At 40.1% G+C, this 18,973-nt stretch overlaps 2 gene segments (V, D, J or C); both read left to right on the top strand.

Annotated features, from left to right (window-relative positions):
• The first annotated feature begins 3,058 nt into the window (after nucleotides 1-3,058).
• On the top strand, nucleotides 3,059-3,653 carry LOC134479163 (immunoglobulin heavy variable 3-30-like). The segment is given in 2 exon segments: nucleotides 3,059-3,182; nucleotides 3,292-3,653. Coding segments are annotated over 2 exon segments (408 nt in total).
• Nucleotides 3,654-13,935: 10,282 nt separating this feature from the next.
• Nucleotides 13,936-14,422, top strand: LOC102557313 (Ig heavy chain V region PJ14-like). The segment is given in 2 exon segments: nucleotides 13,936-14,012; nucleotides 14,097-14,422. Coding segments are annotated over 2 exon segments (372 nt in total).
• Nucleotides 14,423-18,973: the final 4,551 nt, after the last annotated feature.

Here is an 18,973-nt window from a genome sequence, read left to right as displayed (position 1 = left end):
CTGTCTCTCACTGCTAGGATCTCTGTCAGGAGGCATGAGGTGTGAAGTCATAGGAAGACACTCTCACTGAATGGTGCTTGTATCTCAAATATACCTATGGTCCTCTTCCTATGAGATATTGTCATAGGACTAGTCCTTGAGGGACAGAACTTACCTCAGTCAGACTGTTAAAGATAATTTAATGAGGTGCTATGTGAATTCAAGGATGTCTACTTACTAGCATGTATTTTATTGGTTTTATTTTATAAGTTTACATGTGGGAAAACGTGATGAAACCACTATACTGCAAGAGAGAAAAACATTCATTGCTTTCCTGAAGTTCCTGCTAATATTCCCACATGTGATCATGTGACTTTATATGCATTAAAGATACTGACAATCATTATGTTTCTGGAAGTGTTCTCCTGACATTTTCCCTTCACCTAGGGTAGAGGTTGATTGAATTTTTCTAATGGAAGAAAAACTTCCTTGTTTCTTTGTTTTCTAAACTCAAGATTTATTGCCTCATACTTTTGATATCAGAAGGCCTGTGTCTTCAAGGGTTGGGAATACATGGTATGTAACTAATTTGTATCCTACAAACTTGAATTGTTAAAAGATTTTAACACATGCACTTCAGAAAAACAGTTAAGGTAATTTTTCTCTTCCCCGAAAAGAAATCCTACAATTGTCCTATAGCCCTATAAAACTCAGTGAATGCCCTGGATCTTCTTCAGTAGCTGTACCAATAGTGGATCCTGAAATCTTCACTCAATGTCTGCTCAGTGTCTTCTATTTCTGTTCCTAGTCCCCATTCATTTAGGAATCCAGATCACATGTAGACATTGTCAAAGGTCCTCTACTTATCCCACTAATCCAGGAAAAAGCAAAATAAAAGACCTTGGTCTTTAGCTCCCAGCACTTTTTCTCGAAGGTTCTCACACATCCCCACGTACCACAGCCACACATGCCAAAGCTGCACATACCACACCCCCAATATTCTGTACGTTATTTCACAACTCTTCTCTGTTTAGAGTATCTGTAGTTATGTTTTCACCATTCAGGGACCCTTCACTTGCCCCTTGGGGTGAGAAAATCCAAGAGGTAAATTGGCACCTCCTCCTGGTTCCTATCCTGTTCTCCAAAACAAGCAATGAACCCAACTATTACCTACACCTCTTACACTGGTTCATTATTGTTCCCTTGGCATGTTCACAAAAACCATACACAACCTCAGGTCTCTCTATCTCTTTTTCCACACACCTGTCTCTCCTGTCTCTCTCTCTCTCTCTCTCTCTCTCTCTCTCTCTCTCTCTCTCTCTCTCTCTCTCTCTCCCCACGTTTGTATATGTGCAACTGCAATGTTGGTTCTATTATCATGGTTTAAAACTGCTCCTTGAAATATGGTGTAGTAAAATTTAAAAAGAAAAAAGAAAACCTTCTTTACCATTGCCTTTACTGAGGGTTGCCTTACCTATCCAGCCTTATATTTTGCAGCATATATCTTAATATTTTCTTTGGGGATTTATTGTCTTTAGACAATTCAGCCACCTAGTAGGCACCTTTTTTTCTAAGTTCTGAAGAACGGTATACTCCACATGTATAAGTGTAATATGTTTATGTCTCTATCCTATTTTCCCCTTCAACATCCCCATATCTTTGCCAACCACATATCTCAACTCAACGACTCTCAACATCATGGCATTTTTATCCCAAAATGCTGTGCATATGTGCATGTGTGTAAAGGCAAGCATTGCAGCATAGAAAATCGACCAATGACCACATTGTTCTCTTCTCCATGAAATCTACATAAAACAGTCCCTCACTAAGACAGAAGACCTGGAAAATACTTATAAAGTCTATATTAGGTTATGATTGGCGTGGTGTCAGGTGGGGACAGATAAAAGCCATCATCAGTGCATGGATTGAATAGGCAGGTCCTGTCCACAAGACATTATTTCACAGTAGTTAACCCCAAGTTTCACATGTTTCATTTTCTCTATGTCCTCCTAATGCATGTCCTCTGAGCCTTGGAGGAATTTAAATGTGACTGTAAAATATTACCTCAAAAAATAAAACAAAGCCTTGAGAAGGCAAAAACAGCTTGTTTCATATTCAAAACATTCTTTGCGTGCCTGCAGTTCCTAAATATATTTTGTAGCATTTGGAATGAGAAACCTAAGAAGGGGACACATCTTATGCATAGGACATGGATGACCAAGGACAAGGAAATATTGGTGATAAGAATGCAAAATTGAAGTGTGGTACGCGGAACCGAATTGGGAGGACTGAAATAAGAGATCTGATTAAATATGAAAAAGGCACCCTAAAAGATAACTAAAAGCCACAGGTATATGGAGTATGCTAACTGGAGAAAATAAAAACTAATATAATACAAGATAAAACAGTCACATGTTGACTGGTATACACATACAGAAAGAAAATGTTGGAGGGGGAATTTAAAGGAATAAATTAATAACTTCAGAATGAAAAATGAGTGAGTTTGCTGCAAATATACATCTGTATCCATGAACAATTTTGAGTCTTAGGCAGTCTCTACAATGTCTAATTCAGAAATATATATAAAGTCAAAGGACAGTATTCTATCATGAAGAAGTAACTTTCAGAAAAAACCCAGTGTTCTTGTCACAAAAACGAGTTCTGCTACCATAACCTTAAAGGAGTAACTGTTTCCAAAAAGCACAATTGGGAGAAGCCATGTACTGCTCAGGTATTGGAAAAGATTGAGCACATATGTAGAAACACAAGTATGTATGGTGCTATTTAATTACATATTTATACTAAAGAATCCTGACTATGAAAACAAAACTGCTGTGCACAAGGACAAAAAAAAAAACCTAAATGTAATATGGTGAATCTTTACCAAAAAAAATGTGAATATGAAACCACGACACTAAGTCAAACTCTGTAACTGACATCCATATCTTCGATGTTATATATCTGCTATGAGCACTGTTTTCAGCTCAGGTGTAATTCCATAGCATGTTTTAGCAGTTAGATATGCAAATAATTCTTCTCTATGCCTATGAAAACCAGCCTGTCCTGACCCTGCAGCTCTGACGGAGGAGCCCAGTCCTGGACTCTGAGGTTCTCCCACTCAGTAATCAGTACTGAAGCACTGCACAGACTCCTCACCATGGACATCAGGCTCAGCTTGGTTTTCCTTGTCCTTTTCATAAAAGGTAATTGATAAACGTGTGATTATCTCTGTTGTGTGCACATGAGAATAAGAAAATTATTTTGTTTTGTTGTGTTAGTGATGGTTTTCTAACCAGTATTCTCTGTTTGCAGGTGTCCAGTGTGAGGTGCAGCTGGTGGAGTCTGGCGGAGGCTTAGTACAGCCTGGAAGGTCCCTGAAACTCTCCTGTGCAGCCTCAGGATTCACTTTCAGTGACTATAACATGGCCTGGGTCCGCCAGGCTCCAAAGAAGGGTCTGGAGTGGGTCGCAACCATTATTTATGATGGTAGTAGGACTTACTATCGAGACTCCGTGAAGGGCCGATTCACTATCTCCAGAGATAATGCAAAAAGCACCCTATACCTGCAAATGGACAGTCTGAGGTCTGAGGACACGGCCACTTATTACTGTGCAACACACACAGTGAGTGAATGTTACTGTGAGCTTAAACACAAACCTCTTGCAGGATACTAGTGACCAGCAGGGGGCACAAGGAGCACAGAAAGCATCCAGTTACTGAGTGTTAGTTTAAGTAGAAAGACCTTGAACAAAGTAAGGCTGGGACCCCTTAGTGTCTTGGTTGCCTCTCTACAAGGATTCTCTGTCCAAGTGATCTTGTAATAAGTCTTGAAGTAGACAAATGTTTATTTGATTTTCAGTTTTCCTGTTTAATATGTGCTTTGTATTCATTGTATTCATTTATTTATATGTTTTGGAGGGTTTTTTTTTTTTGTCTCTGTTTGCCTCTCTGTCTCTTCAAGGCTCTGTTCATGTATTTCTGATGTCTCTCTCTCTCTCTCTCTCTCTCTCTCTCTCTCTCTCTCTCTCTCTCTCTGTGTGTGTGTGTGTGTGTGTGTGTGTGTGTGTGTGTGTGTTGAGATGGTTGAGATGTCTTTTTCTATCCATCTACACAATAACATTGAAATAAAGTCCATCACTAAGCCTGTATTTCATCACTAGACATGGATCACAGTATATTGCTAGACTGCTTGGTTACAGAGTCCCAATATCACACTGTCTTCACATCTGAGAAGTAGGCTTTCTGATTGGCTACCTACCAAACTGAACTATTTTGTAGTTATGGAGACTAAACACAAATCTTCCTGCTGCTGTGGTGAGAACTTAAAGCAGAAAATTACACCTATACTCCCATTAAAGATGACTTTCAATGTAGGATAAACTGTGGCTTGAACAAAAGGCAGAACATCATGTAAGGAAGACAAGAATCTGTTTGAGGACCCTGGTTCAGATCCCCCCAAAATAAGGAACATATGAGAGTGTGGAAATAGAGAGTCTGTAACATTCCCTTCACAGTACACTACGTGGTCTTCCAGATAGAGTCAACATGGGAAACAAACAGGGCCTGTGACCCATGAAGAAGATGACTTTCTGTCTCTCCATAAATATCACAAATATCATATGACACGGACCCAACACAGACCCAGCTTGTGGTGTCAGTAATAAAAATGTATGTGAGGCTCCAGAATTGAGACATGAGGTCAATGTAAATAGTAATACTTACTGAGATTCAGAAAGATCTACACAGGTCCTATTCCACCCAAAGAGTAACATTTCTTAGTTCTTTCTCTGTACTAGTTACGGTTTGGTTTGTATAGTTCACCAAGAATTTAACTGAACAGATAATTTTTTGTGTTTAACACATTAATCTACTCTCCTTCCCTCAGGTTTCTAAGGATTTTCTTTTATGCTTTTGTCCAAAAAACATGATGTAAATGATGATTGGTTCATTCTGAGTTGGTTTTCCTCATCAGAAGTCAGGTGAGGCATTTAGAATTTTAATATAACATACTTCTCAATGGCATTCTGGTCATATGCTTGGTGTCACCATAAAAGAAAAGTAGGTTCTGTGGTGATTCCACCCTGAAACATTAGATCCCCAAGAGAGTAGGAAAGTATTAGACACCGAGGAATGATTATTGTTCAAAGCATGAGGTAACCTGGGAAACTGTTTATGATTGTCAGATTGTCATTGAGTTGTAATGCCTGTGATAGTGGCATAGCTGGGAATGCAACACATTGGTTTCCTGTGAGTTCTGTAGAAATAAAAGAAATAGCCTCTATTTCCTGGTTTACCAAATTAGCATAGACTAAATGATGCTGTCAGGTACCACCACAGGTGCCTCAACAGAGTGATTCTACATTCTCTGTCCTGCACTGCCACCATCAATTCCATTCACCTGTGTGATGACGCTTTCTGAAAGGGAGATAAGGCTTTATCATCATGTCCACAAGGAACTCACAGCTATAACTACAGTAGTGAATGACTGGATAACTACAAACTGTGGTCCAGACCAACCAATGATGCTCAAGACTGACAAGATTTCTGATTTCATCTCAATCTCCATCACAACTTGATTAGCAGTTAGTAAATTTCTTTGGTTATTGAAGTCTTCTCAGAGCCAAACGCCGAAGTTCTTATACTTTCTGTACATTTGTAAAGTAAGTGTATATATGTGCACAACAATGCAGAGGAAGTGGCCATGGGAACCACAGAACACAGGGTAAAATGTTCCAGCACTTAAGCAAATGAAGAGAGGAGATAAATGTCACTGAACCGCTGAATTTCTACAAATGCTATAGCAATAGGGCTGAGCTGTCTAAAATGTATAAAATATCACCACTGCCCCCAAAACACTGCCTGGAATATGTCCCTTTCAATCTTATTCACTGGCCATAGGATTGCTAGAATGTGGCTTCATCGCAAATGTTTAATTCACTTCTATTTTTCAAGTTGTTACATCACTTCACTCTGGGTTACTTATCAGAACATCCTATTTGCACACAGGGGAAGCATCAACATAGTGAAATGTCATGAGAGTCTTTAAATGTATATACATCATCTTAGTGAGGAGTGCAAGAATTTTTGTTGCTTGTTTCAGATCTGTGATTGATGAACTAAATACAGAATAATTTTTGTTGTTTCTTTATGCTCTGTGCACACCCAGACAAAATGAGAAACATGTATCTGATGAGGAAGGAGGCTCTTGAAGTGGCCACACACTGAGATCACCTGCTGCCAAATAACTTTGAAAATACCAGGTTCAATATATTTTCAGACATCTATGAGTACTTTATGCAACAATTCAGGAATACAACTGTCAGGACCGCTAGGATATAACACTGAAGTCCATCCAACATTAGTCACACAGATTTTCCTGTGCTTTCAATAAAGAGAACATATTTGGAACACCATCTTTACTTTGTATGCTGATCCTTATGCACTGCCTCTTGTCTCTAGTTTCCTGCCCTTTCTGTTTTCCAGTTCTGATTTCTTTTTCTAATTAACAGGAATGTAGAAGGGTTGCCCAAAAGAATATTTTCACTTCAAGTTTATTTTTCGCAGTGTTTCATCACCAAAATTTTAATCCCCAGTAAAAGCAGGGATTCTCCTGCAGATATAGAATGTCCAAGTTTTGATAAAATATCAAACTCAAGCCATTAGTAGGCCATTATCCTGTTTAGTTCATATACAGCAATAGAATGTAATACTCATTTTCAACAATTTTATTAAGCTACTCCACAATAGGATCTTCAAAAGAAAAAAAAATGAAACCTATATGAAACGTCTATCTTATGTAAGGAAAATATGAATAATCTAGGTAAATGAAATAAAGAGAAGAGAAAGCTGGGTCGTGGAAGACCAGCTGATGAATGTGGATTAGAGAGTCAAACATCTCTAAGCCATCTTGTTTCACCATCAGTGAGGTACATAGAGAGGCAGATGCTCACAAACAACCATTGAACTAGGTTCAAATTGGAGGAGATAGAGAATGAACTTAGGTAACTAAGGGGGTTGCAACGCCATAGGAAGAACAACAATATCAACATACCAGACAACCCAGAAGAGAAGGCCTTGTTAAGCATCTAAGAGAAGAAAGGCCCTTGGTCCTGTGAGGTGTGATTCCCCAGTACAGGAGAATGCAAAGGCAAAGAGGCAAAAGGTATTTGGTGGATGTGTTGGGGAGCAAACTCAAGGAGGCAGGGTTTGGAGGCATGGGATGGATTTTTCTGGAGGGAAAACCAGGAAAGGGAATAATATTTAAAATGTGAAAAAAGAAAATATCCACTAAAGGAAATAAAAAAGGGAAACAGTAAGCATTAAAAAGAAAATTTTCAAGAGAGGAATACTAAATGGTCAAGAATCCCTTAAAGAAATATTTAACATCCTTAGTCATCAGAAAAATGCAATGCAACATACCATGTGATTACATGCTACCCTTATCAGAATTGCTAAGATCGAAAACTCAAATGATAACACATACTGGTAAGGATTCACAGCATGAGGAAAAAATCATCCTTTGCAAGTGGTAATGTAACAAGTACAAAATTTTTTGAAAATATATTTGATGGTTTCATAGAAATCTTGGAATAGTTCTACATCAAGATCATGCTATACCATACCTGGGTATAATCCCAAAACACCCCCCGCTGTAGGGACATTTGTTCAGCTATATTGACAACAACATTATTTGTAATAGCGAGAAAACTTGAAACAAATAGATATAGATGTCCCTGAACTGAAGAATAGATAAAAAATGTTTAATAGCTATAAATAGAATACTGTTCAGGTATTACAAAGACATCATGAAATTTGCAGGAAAATGGATGGGACTTAAGAATCATGCTGAGTGGTGTAGTCCAGAGCCAAAAACACCTATATAATATGTATGCATTTATAAGTATACATTAGTCAAAAAGTACAGGACAACCATTCCACAATCAAAAGACCCAAAGTAGTTGAATATTAAACAGGTCCCACAGGAGGATTCATGAATCTCACTCAAAATGTAAATAAGTCAGCTGAGGTGAATGGAGAGGATGAAGTGTGTAGGAGAGGAGGAGAGAAGGGATTTGGCGATGGTAATCAAGTGTGAGAAGGAGGCTAGAGAGATGGCTGGAAATTAGAATAAAAATCTGCTGTAGTAGAAGGGTGCCTCTCTAGTAACTAGCTAGAGGTCTGGGCCAGAATAGTATATGTGAAGTCTATGGGGGTGATCTAGCTGAGATTCCTATCATAAGGGGATATAGAAACTGAAGTGGATAACCCTTGTGGCCTGGCAGTGCTTACAGAAGGGGGATTGGCACATTACTTCAACCACAAAATCTTCCACCCATATTTTGACTTGCCTACAAGATGTACAGGGGCCATAGCAAAATTGCCTCCTGGGTGACTTCATCCAGCAGTAGATGGAGGCAGATGTACAGCCAAACACAATGCAAATCCCAGGGGCTCTTGCCATAGAGTGAGGGATAAAAATGAGCAAGTTGGAAGTGTCCAGACTCCACAGGAAAACGAATAGAGTCAAATATCATGGACCATTTGGGTGTCTATACAGCCTGGCCCACCAACCAGGGGGCATGCAGGAGCCAAACGTAGACCCCATAAATATTTGAGCAAATGTGCAGATCTGTCCTCATAAGGGTACCCTAAGAAGTTCAACAGGATGTGTCCTCGTCTCTGCTCTCTGCTATTGAATCCCTTTCTCCTTATTCAAACTGCCTTGTTGGGGCTCACTGTGAGGCTTACTGAGACTAGATGCTACAGGGTGGAGTGGTAGCCTTACAGTCAGGTAAAGGAAAATGGCAATTTGGGAAGGGATTTGTAAGGGTGAAACTGGGAAGAGGAGAGAAATGGGGACTGTGACTGAGTTGTAAATTCAAAATAAATAAATAAATAAATACATAAATACATGAATAAATATTCAATAAATAAGAACAATAGTGCAGATAAGGATGCTCTTCTGAAGAAGAGAAATACCAATAATATGGAGTTGGCATCAAAATTCTCTTGACTTAAACATGCTCTGTGATTATGTTTCACATGAAAAATTGAAGTTCTTCAACACAGTCATCTCATTTTTCTTCTAAAGAACAAATAATTTTTATCACTTTTCTGAGATGTCAGTTGTTAGTTTTAGCAGGCTGACAGGCTAGAAGAAGTAACAGAGAGATAACTGTCGAGCTTGGATTTAGGCAAAATAGAAGCTCCCACTTAGCTAGAAGATCCTTTTCCAATAAGGGTACAGGACATGTTGGCACTTCCAAAGAGAAATGGGTGAGAGGTTCACACCCTAAAAATGCAACTAAGTGGTGGGGTCTGGTGAGGAAGGTCAGGTTGTCCTCCTACCTTGACAATAGGAAAAAAGATGAAGTGGGCCCCAAAACTCCATAAGGATTGAGTAAGTGGCCCCAGTGTCAAGAAAAAAAATATGGGCCACTCACATAGCATGATGACTATCCAGAGCTCCCTAGTGATGGCAGTGGTCATGTCAAGCAGGCTCGGGCCACTTAAGTTGCCCATAGCTAAGCATGGGAGATCAGCTGGAGCATTATCTGAGTCTGATGTCCCACTGTCCTGCCCAACATGAGGGCAATCGACAGCCCAATGGCCCTGCTGATGGCACCTAGGACATGGTTCCATTGGCTTGCAGAAGTTAGGACAAGGCTTCACCAAATGACTTTGTTGACCACATTTGTAGCAGGAGCCTGGTGGTCTCTGAGCCTGAAAAGACAAGGAATCCATGACAATAGCTTGGGCTTATCACAGAACTTATGCCAGCATATGGTATTTTTGTCTCATATCCTCCTTATCTCTCTGAAGGTACACTCTGAGGGCCAGGGCCAAAACATTTGTCTGTGGAGTTAGGGTCCCCTCTCCAGGTTTCTAAGCTGGGGTTGCTCTGGGAAAAGAAGTAGGTCATCAGAGGTTGCTAACCTTCTGGGTTTTCAGAATCCAGATTAGTGTATTATAATAAAGCCTTTGTGAGGCATTAGGAAAATTGAGATGGGTTTTTCTGTTTTTCCTGGATGACCTCTGCGAGATTTTCAAATTTTACTGGATGTAAGGCTGCCCTATGGAAACTGCCAGGAGGCAGGTTACGAATCTATCTCTGGCTAAAATGTCACCTTCAGAATTATAATTCTATTTGGGGTCTTCGTCAGTTACCACCACAAATGCAGTTGGATATATTCCATCTGTTCGATGCACCTGGTCTGCATGTATTCTCACCTGCTCCAAAACTCACCTGCCTTTGTCAGGAAGTAAACTATTGGTACGGAGTATATGTACATTGTGGAAAGACAAGCTATAAGATTGAGTAAGGTTCTGAACCTTCTTTAGTAAAGGCACAGGAGTTAGAGGTATAGGGACCCATTCTACTTTCTATCTGAGAAAGTTCATTAATGAGAAAGGAACATGTACACTGACATGGCCATCTTTCAGCTCCTTTCCTTAAAGGAAAGAACAGTGCTTGGTCAGGTGTCCCTGGCATTGAAGGATTTGGGGGTTTGTCTACAGGCTTGGAGCAGCTGATGGGAGTGGTGAAGATAGGTACCAATTCGGGGCAGTTGCATTATAGTTGCCTGAAGCTGTCACAGGAGGAGGGGATGCATCTGGAGAGGTTGAGCAAGGAGGGTCTTGGGTAGCATGGTGAGAATGAAAAACTGAGGTGGTGCTTTGGGTTATTCAAGATGTGGAAACAGGCCTGCTGCAGAATGGAGGCAGTTTGTTAGCTGGATTGAGAGTTGTAGCTTCATCTGGTGGAGGTTCCATGGCTAAGAGAACTAGGGTTGGGGAAACAAGAGGAACACAGGAAGGGGTTGGAGCAAAGATAGTTAAATGACTGCTCACAGATGACCTTTTTCATTTTACCAGACCACTGGTAGTATGTATGAGTGCCCTCTCTTTTATTTCTCATTCAGTAATGGGAGTTAAGCTGATGGTGGAGCTCTTGTGTAGCATTGGTAAGATCTTAATTCAAAGGTTAATGTTGCAAAAATGCATCCCTCATTTTAATTAAGAAATATAACTTTAGAAAAATCACTAGTCGCTGTTAAAGATGAGGCCTCTGTTTCATCTAAGAGATCAGCTCATTTTTCACGTTCATACACTAAAATGAGTTAATCTCATGTCATGAGAGGGAATAGCTGTCCCTAGGTTAGGAAGTACAGATATAAAGGGGTTGAGGTGAAACAAAGCCACAATGGATCCCAAGAGTTCAGATCATGTGATAAGCCATCCCACCCGCTTCTCAGCTACGTGCTGAAGGTTAACTGAGATACTCATTCTAGGAGCATGTGCCATACACCTGAGTAATCTTCATTCTTAGATTTTATTATCACACCTTACACATACTAATAAATATTGTAATCTGTAACACAAATATATACATAATATAATTATTTTTAAAAGTGAAAATGTACTGACAATTACAGGTTTTTAAATCTCTCTTTCTCAATATGAATGAATGCAATCAGACCAATCCATTGAATATTCATAAAAGGCTGTATGTTATATGATTGAGCAAATACCAATTAAATTGGTATTCACGTTTGAGATTTATAGTAGTAAACAAGTGACTGAAGAAAGACATTAGTAAGGACCTGTCAACGATGGCTCTGAGGGTACCTGGAAGAGAATGGGTTACAAGAGTCGCGAAGAAGGACGCCAAGACAAGAGTCTGATCAAGGCAACAATTTTATTTTTCCCAAGGCTGAATTTATACCATATCAGGGGTGACAGAGGGAGGTGGGAAGTAAGAAACATTTATGCAGGCCAAGGACACAGTATTCCTGTGGTCAGCTAATGTCAACAGGATGTTGGTTTTTCAGAAAGGTTACAGGTTTGTCATATTTTTTATAAGTCAGCAGGATGTTGGTTTTTCAGAAAGATTACAGATCATCACATTGGGCATCTCGAAGTCAGATATATTTCTCAGCAAGTCAGAGCTTTATCATATCATTCTTCATCCTGACCACTAGATATGTATTAGTCTTCTGCAAGCTGCTGGGGATTTTCCATGAACTCAGTCATTCTTAACTCTAATCATAATAATAACATCAATAATGGAGGGTTTCAAGGGCATCGCTCCCAACAAGGATCCACCTCTGGAATTTAAGACAACTATAAATCATGTGTGGATTTATCATGAACTCATGCTTTTGCTAATGACTTTTTCCTAGTAAGTTTATTGTAGAGAGATTTATTGAAAAGCAGTATTATGGGACAGAATAGGGACACAGATTATCTCTGAAGTAACAAAAGACAAAAACACATGAATAAGTGGACTTAAACCACATTCCCTAATATATATATAGAAAGGTGCATTTATTTCTATGATACTCCTTTCCAAATTTTTGTAACCACAGTAAAAATATGAAATTCAAGATGAGACCTACAAGAAGAAAATCTGAAAAATAGCCTCCTAACCCTCAGAGTATCAGAACAAGAGGAACACAGAACGAATACTGTCAATGACCATTAAATGGATGGTTTTCTCTCTAATGTGACTGGTCTGCACCACAGCTACTCACAGTACAAACATTATGCACAAAGAAATAAGAGAAACAAAATGTGGGGACTCCAAGGCCAAGTAATAGATCCACAATCTCTGAGTCCTAGCAAGCAGATTGTGGTAACTCTGTCCTTCTCTTCCCTGGTGTTCCCATTACCAAGGCATGAGGAGAAGCTCTCCAGTCTCTTCCTCTCTATGGTGCTCAACACAAGGTTCCTCATGTTCATGCCTGCCCTCTGCTCCACTTTGTCTCATCACTCAGTGATCTCTGGCTTACCTTTCACTTCACTTAACATAAAAAATGGTGTCAGTCTACTGATTTTTATGAATTGCTATGAACAGCTGAACTTCCCTTCACTCACCAATGGATAATCATATTTAGAATACATTTATTTGCTACAAACTGAAACAAGAGACAGTGAGATATAAAAGTGCATTGATACAGAGAAATGGACATAAATCTAGAGGTGCAAAGACTAGGTCCCAACTACAGTGTCCCTAAATAGGAAGGCTAAGTCACTCAGCCAACAGACATAGGACACATGTCAGTCTCTTGGATCTACTCTCAGATAAACCTTTGAAACAAAATGGACTAAATATTTGTGAACTGCTTCCTTAAAAGTTATTTCTAGAGGCATGATGATACTAAGGTGAGTCCACAGAAAGTGTTTTGTAAAACAGTTGATTCCTCATATATACAAAGGTATAAATGCATAGTTGGAAAACAATTTCATGACTATTTTCTAAGTAATAACTGTACAGATTTTTACACACAATTGAATAATCATTACTTTTATGTTTTATACTAAAACAAATGCAAATAATGCATACTTATCCTACTGATATTGATGGTTGCCAAATTATGTGAAAATAACTTGAAAATCAATTGCAATACAAGGCTATTTAAAGTCTGTAGTTTTGCTTCTTTACTCTCAAACCACCTGGTGATGCAGGGGCCACTAATGCTGTTCTGAAGGGAATAATGAAATAGAAAAACCTAAAAGTATAATAATAGAAAAGAATTCAAGAGAAAGAATTTCTGGGGGGAAAACGATGTTCAATTCCATCCTACACCCTCTAGTGCAATTTACAAAGATATAGGATTGCATTGAAGATAAGGTAACTTATTCTACTTGTATTGCATGAATAAAAATCCACCTACTGTAAACTTCCCTATCACCCACCCCTTCTTAGCTTCAGAGGCCTACACAATGTGACTGCTACTTTCTGTTTTTTATTTGGAATTGGAAATCCAAACATTATCAGGGAAAAGTTCCTGAGTTTTCAGCTTCATGTTTTCTAAGCACAAAGGTAATCTCAGGAACATGGAGAGGAAACTAGAAATTCTGCCCTGCACTTCCTTTTATCTACTCAGGATCCTCCCCCAATGCAAAGTAGCCCTGAATCTCAGACTGAAAGCCAAGGCCTAGCTGGGTAGCCCCATCTCTTTCTCACTAGAGCCTCCATCACAGCATGGCTGTCCTGGTGCTATTGCTCTGCCTGGTGACATTTCCAAGCTGTAAGTGTTTCAGAGTTTCAGGAGAGGGACTCAGGCACTTAATCTATAGCATGAATGACTAATGGTGATGTTGCTTGTCCCCAGGTGTCCTGTCCCAGGTGCAACTGAAGGAGTCAGGACCTGGTCTGGTGCAGCCCTCACAGACCCTGTCCCTCACCTGCACTGTCTCTGGGTTCTCACTAACCAGCTATACTGTAAGCTGGGTTCGCCAGCCTCCAGGAAAGGGTCTGGAGTGGATTGCAGCAATATCAAGTGGTGGAAGCACATATTATAATTCAGCTCTCAAATCCCGACTGAGCATCAGCAGGGACACCTCCAAGAGCCAAGTTTTCTTAAAAATGAACAGTCTGCAAACTGAAGACACAGCCATGTACTTCTGTGCCAGACACAGTGAGGGAAGTCCACTGTGAACTTGCACAAAACCTTCCCTACTAGGATTCTTAGGGCCAGTAGGGGGAGCAGAGGATCAACAAGTTCTTTTCAGGATCACTTCAGAATCTAGGAAGTTATACCCTATGCTGTTTGAGCATGTGTTTTAGTGTTAAAGAAATGGACTCTTCTCCCAGCCATGGAAATTCTCTACAACATGCTTTTCAGTATCATACTCTATTAAACTTCGTGTTTCTTCACACAATAGAAGAAACATTAAGTGGTTCTATAATCTAATAGTGTAAAATAAGAACAAATTGGAGTTGGGGATTTAGCTCAGTGGTAGAGCACTTGCATAGCAAGCGCAAGACCTGGGTTCGGTTCCCAGCTCTGAAAAAAAAAAAAAGAAGAAATTATTGAGTTGATATTTATGAAGAAAACTCAGTGAAACGCTGTGGATGAGGACACCCTCAAGATTTGGTAATGTATTGTTTCTCTCATGACTGCAGTTTTAGTAACATTTCTACTGTTTCTCTAAATTAAGTTTGAAGACAATTGCATTCATCTTCTCTAACACAAACTTTTTCAAATACATGTGCAAAATTTAATGATGAAATAATTATCACTTTGAGGGCTAACTCATGTTTTCTTCTTTCCATATATAAAGACCACAATACATTGTTATTAACTGTGGCCAACCTCCATACATATTATTATTGAAGTAACCCTTTCCATCTAACTGACTAGTCTTCTCATTATACACTCTCTAAACTATAATCTGCCACATGGGTGTGGCCAGTGAGAGAAAGCCTGGTAAGGTTGAGTTAAGGCTCCAAGACCCACAGATCATGAAGGGATGATAGGAGTTTGACTGCTCCTACCACCAGAAGCCTGTCACTAAACTGCAGCCTTCCACAGCTCCACCCCCAACCCCAGATAGATTTTGGCCATCAGTCACTTAGGGACAACACCCCCAAGCCCTTCTACATGTAGGTGAGACATCCCTAACCTCTCAGACCAAGCCTACAGGAAGCACTCACTGTCAGATCCCAGCCCACCACAATCTGTGTATACAGATTTTATCCAGGAGGAATAAAGGTGCATGAAAATTACTTGGCCTTGTGAGAGCTTCTGTCATAAGTGCTGTAACACCATCAAGATAACTTATCTTGTAAAATGCTGCTAGGACCTCCCCTGCAACCCAGTGCAGCGTCTTGGAGAAGCAGCAACTTCAGTAGCAGCAGCAGCAAAGACACACTGGCCTCAGAGGCAATTCCCTCTCCCTGCTCACGCCCTTTCCCCCTTGTGTGAACCCTCCATCTCACCTGGCTGGAGATCACTGTGGACAGCACCCAGTACAAGGCCCACAACCAGTCTGCCTTAATTTTACTTTGCTTCAGATCACTTTGGGGGTTCCATTTGACTAGATGTTGTTTTGTTCGCTTAGAACCCCTCTATCTGGTGACTTTTCCAAGCTGTAAGTATTTCAGGCCTTCCAGAGAAGGAGACAGGCTTGACACCTATGACATGGATGACTGATGGTGATATTGTATGCCCCAAGGTGCCTTATACAGGTACAACTAAAAGAGTCAGGACCTGACCTTCTGTAGACCTCACAAAGCCTGTCTCTCACCTGCCCTGTCTCTGGCTACTCATTAAACATCCATGGTGTTCTTGGTATACACTGGGTCCTCCAGCCTCAGGAAAGGATCTGCAGTGGATGCCAGCAATGTGAAGTAGTGAAATCACATTGTATGATTCACATCTCAAATCCTGAATCAGCATCAGCAGAGACACATCCAAGAGTCAAGTTTTCTTAAAACTGAACAAACTTCAAACTGAGGACGCCCCTCCAGTGCTGGTGGGATTTAAACTGATAAAACAACTCTGGAAATCAATTTGAAGGTGCCTCAGAAAATTGGTATTGGTCTATTTGAAGACACAACAATAGCAATCCTAGAAATATATACGAAAGATGCCCCACCTTGCCACAGGGGCACATGTTCCACTATAGAAATAGTGGCCTTATTTGTGATAAACCTAAGCTGTAAGCAACCAAGATATCCCAGGACAGAAGAATAACTACAGAAAATGTCATTCATGTATACAATGGATTACTATTCAGATATTAAGAAAAAGGCCATGTTCAATTTTGTAGGCAAATGGATGTAATTTTAAAAAAAAACATCATTCTGTGTGAAATAACTCAGACTCAGAAGGACATGCTCTATATTTACTTAATAATGAGTGGATATTAGAAAAAAAAAGGTAAAGACTACTCAAGTTACAGTTCACAGTTCCTGAAAAGTTCAACAAGCTAAAGGGCCTGAGGGAGGATGCCTCAGTCCCACTTCAGAGGCAGATGAAAGCGAATGCAGGGGGAAGTAGGGAGTGCCTTAGGGCGGGGCAGTGCTGCCTGAGGGGGGTGGTGGTTACAGGAGAGGGGAAATGGATCTGGTATTGGATGGAGGAAAGGGACTGAAGCCCTGACAATGAGCAGAAAGTATGGAAAGGGGCAAGTTTGGGAGTTAGGAGGTTGGGAGGACCCTCCGGAATGTACCAGAGACCTGGGAGGTGAAAGACCCTTAGGACTCAAAGAAAGGGACCTTAAATGAAATGCCCAACAATAAAAAGAGGTAACTTGTAGAGCCCACCTACAGCAGAAACACTGAACATCAAGTGAGGGATGGGGATTTCTATCCCACAGTGAAAACTCTGAGTCCTAATTGCTCCTGTGTAAAGGAACTGAGGGGGATGGAAATGGAGAAAAGCATGAGGAAAAGAAGGACCAGCAACAGGCCCAAAATGAGTTCATGGAGCACAAGGTAGAAGATTTCAGCACTAAAGCAAATGAAGAGAGGAGTGAAATGGCACTAAATCCCTGTACTTCCATAAAGGCTGCAACAATAGGGCTGAGTTGGTTACAACATATAGATCACCACCATTTCCTTGAATATGTCCCCTTCAATCTTGTTCAGTAGCCAAAGAAGTGCTAGGATGTGGGTTCATCACCAATGTTTACTTCACTGCAATTACACAATGGTCACCTCACTCCACTCTGGGTCATATTTCACAGTATCTTATTAACATATAGGCAAAGCAGCGACATGGTATCATGTTACAAGAGTCTGTAAAAATATGTACTTGACCTTAGTCCTCAGTGAGCAGTAAAGAGTTTGTTTTGTTGGCTTTCAGATCAGTGAGTGATCAACTAAATACAGAATGTTTTCTATTTTTCTTTGATGATCTGTGCATAGAGAGGGATGGACAGTGAAGGTTTTAGACATGTATCTGATAAGAAGGTGGCTCTTGCAGTGTCCAGACTTAGAGATCATCTGACCCCAAATTTACCAGAGGGTTCTACATAATCTTGAATACACCAGATTAAATATATTGCCAGCCAAATATGAAACCTGTACAATTATGCAAAAGAGTTGTCACAGAGAAAGGGCCTTCCTTGAGGAAATTCCTCCATGAGATCCAGCTGTAAGGCATTTTCTCAATTAGTGTTCAGGGGTGGAGGTGGCAGGGCTTGTGAGTAGTACGATCCCTGGGCTAGTAGTTTTGGGATCTATAAGAGAGCAAGGTGAGCAAGCCAGGAGAAGTAAGCCAGTAAGTAAAATCCCTCCATGTCCTCTGCATCACCTGCTGTTCCTGACCTTCTTGAGTTCCAGCCCTGACTCCCTTTTGTGATGAACAGCAACATGGAAAGTTTAAGCTGAATAAACACTTTCCTCTACAAATTGCTTTTTGGCCATGATGTTTGCTCAGGACTAGAAACCCTGACTAGGACAGTGGCTAATTTCTTCTGAAATTCAAAATTGAAAATCTGTGTAAAATATGTGTCTTCTGTAAGGAAAGTATGGTTCCTTGAGAAAAAATGAAAGAGAGAGGAGACTATTGAGTAATGGGAAATTGGCAGATACATGGAGATCTGAGAATGAATATCTCTAAGCTTTTTTGTCTCAGCATCAGTATTGTACATCAAGGTAATGGTAGGAATCCTTTGAGGCTCAGGTGACCCAAAGGACCCCAGCCTCCCTATGCTCCAGTCTCACTGCTCATCTTAACTCATTGAATAAGAATCTCCAAGATATTCCTTCAGCACACAGTTCACACAGACCTGGGACTCCCATCACAGAAGCCACAGAAATGAATCAGAGTCCAGTATAGAGTGAACAGACCCCCACATCAGTGGATTTCAGTTCATCTGTTTAAATAAGCCCACATGGACAAATCAGGCTCTCATCTTATGATTGGTTCACACAGTGGCCTCAATGTTTTGCTGGAATGAGTTCTATGTCAAAAATCATAATGTGCCCTAAATATATGAAAAGGCATATCAGTTCTGACATTGTGGTCTCTCTGGGATGTGTTAATTAACACATCCCCTGTAGATTAAGTCTGTGGAAAAGGACAGTATCCTGAAATACCAGATTCTGAAATCATGATCCATAAATGTCCTACAGTAGCATGTACAGAATAAAGCTGAATTAAAGGAGATTCATATGCTATGAGCCCACCACCACCTGATCACACTCTTAAAACATAATACACATAATTTGCATATTAAGCAGATGCTGTAAATTAAA

Source organism: Rattus norvegicus, chromosome 6 (genome assembly GCF_036323735.1).
Source record: "Rattus norvegicus strain BN/NHsdMcwi chromosome 6, GRCr8, whole genome shotgun sequence".
Taxonomy (NCBI): domain Eukaryota; kingdom Metazoa; phylum Chordata; class Mammalia; order Rodentia; family Muridae; genus Rattus; species Rattus norvegicus.
This window is presented reverse-complemented; position numbering and strand designations above follow the sequence as displayed.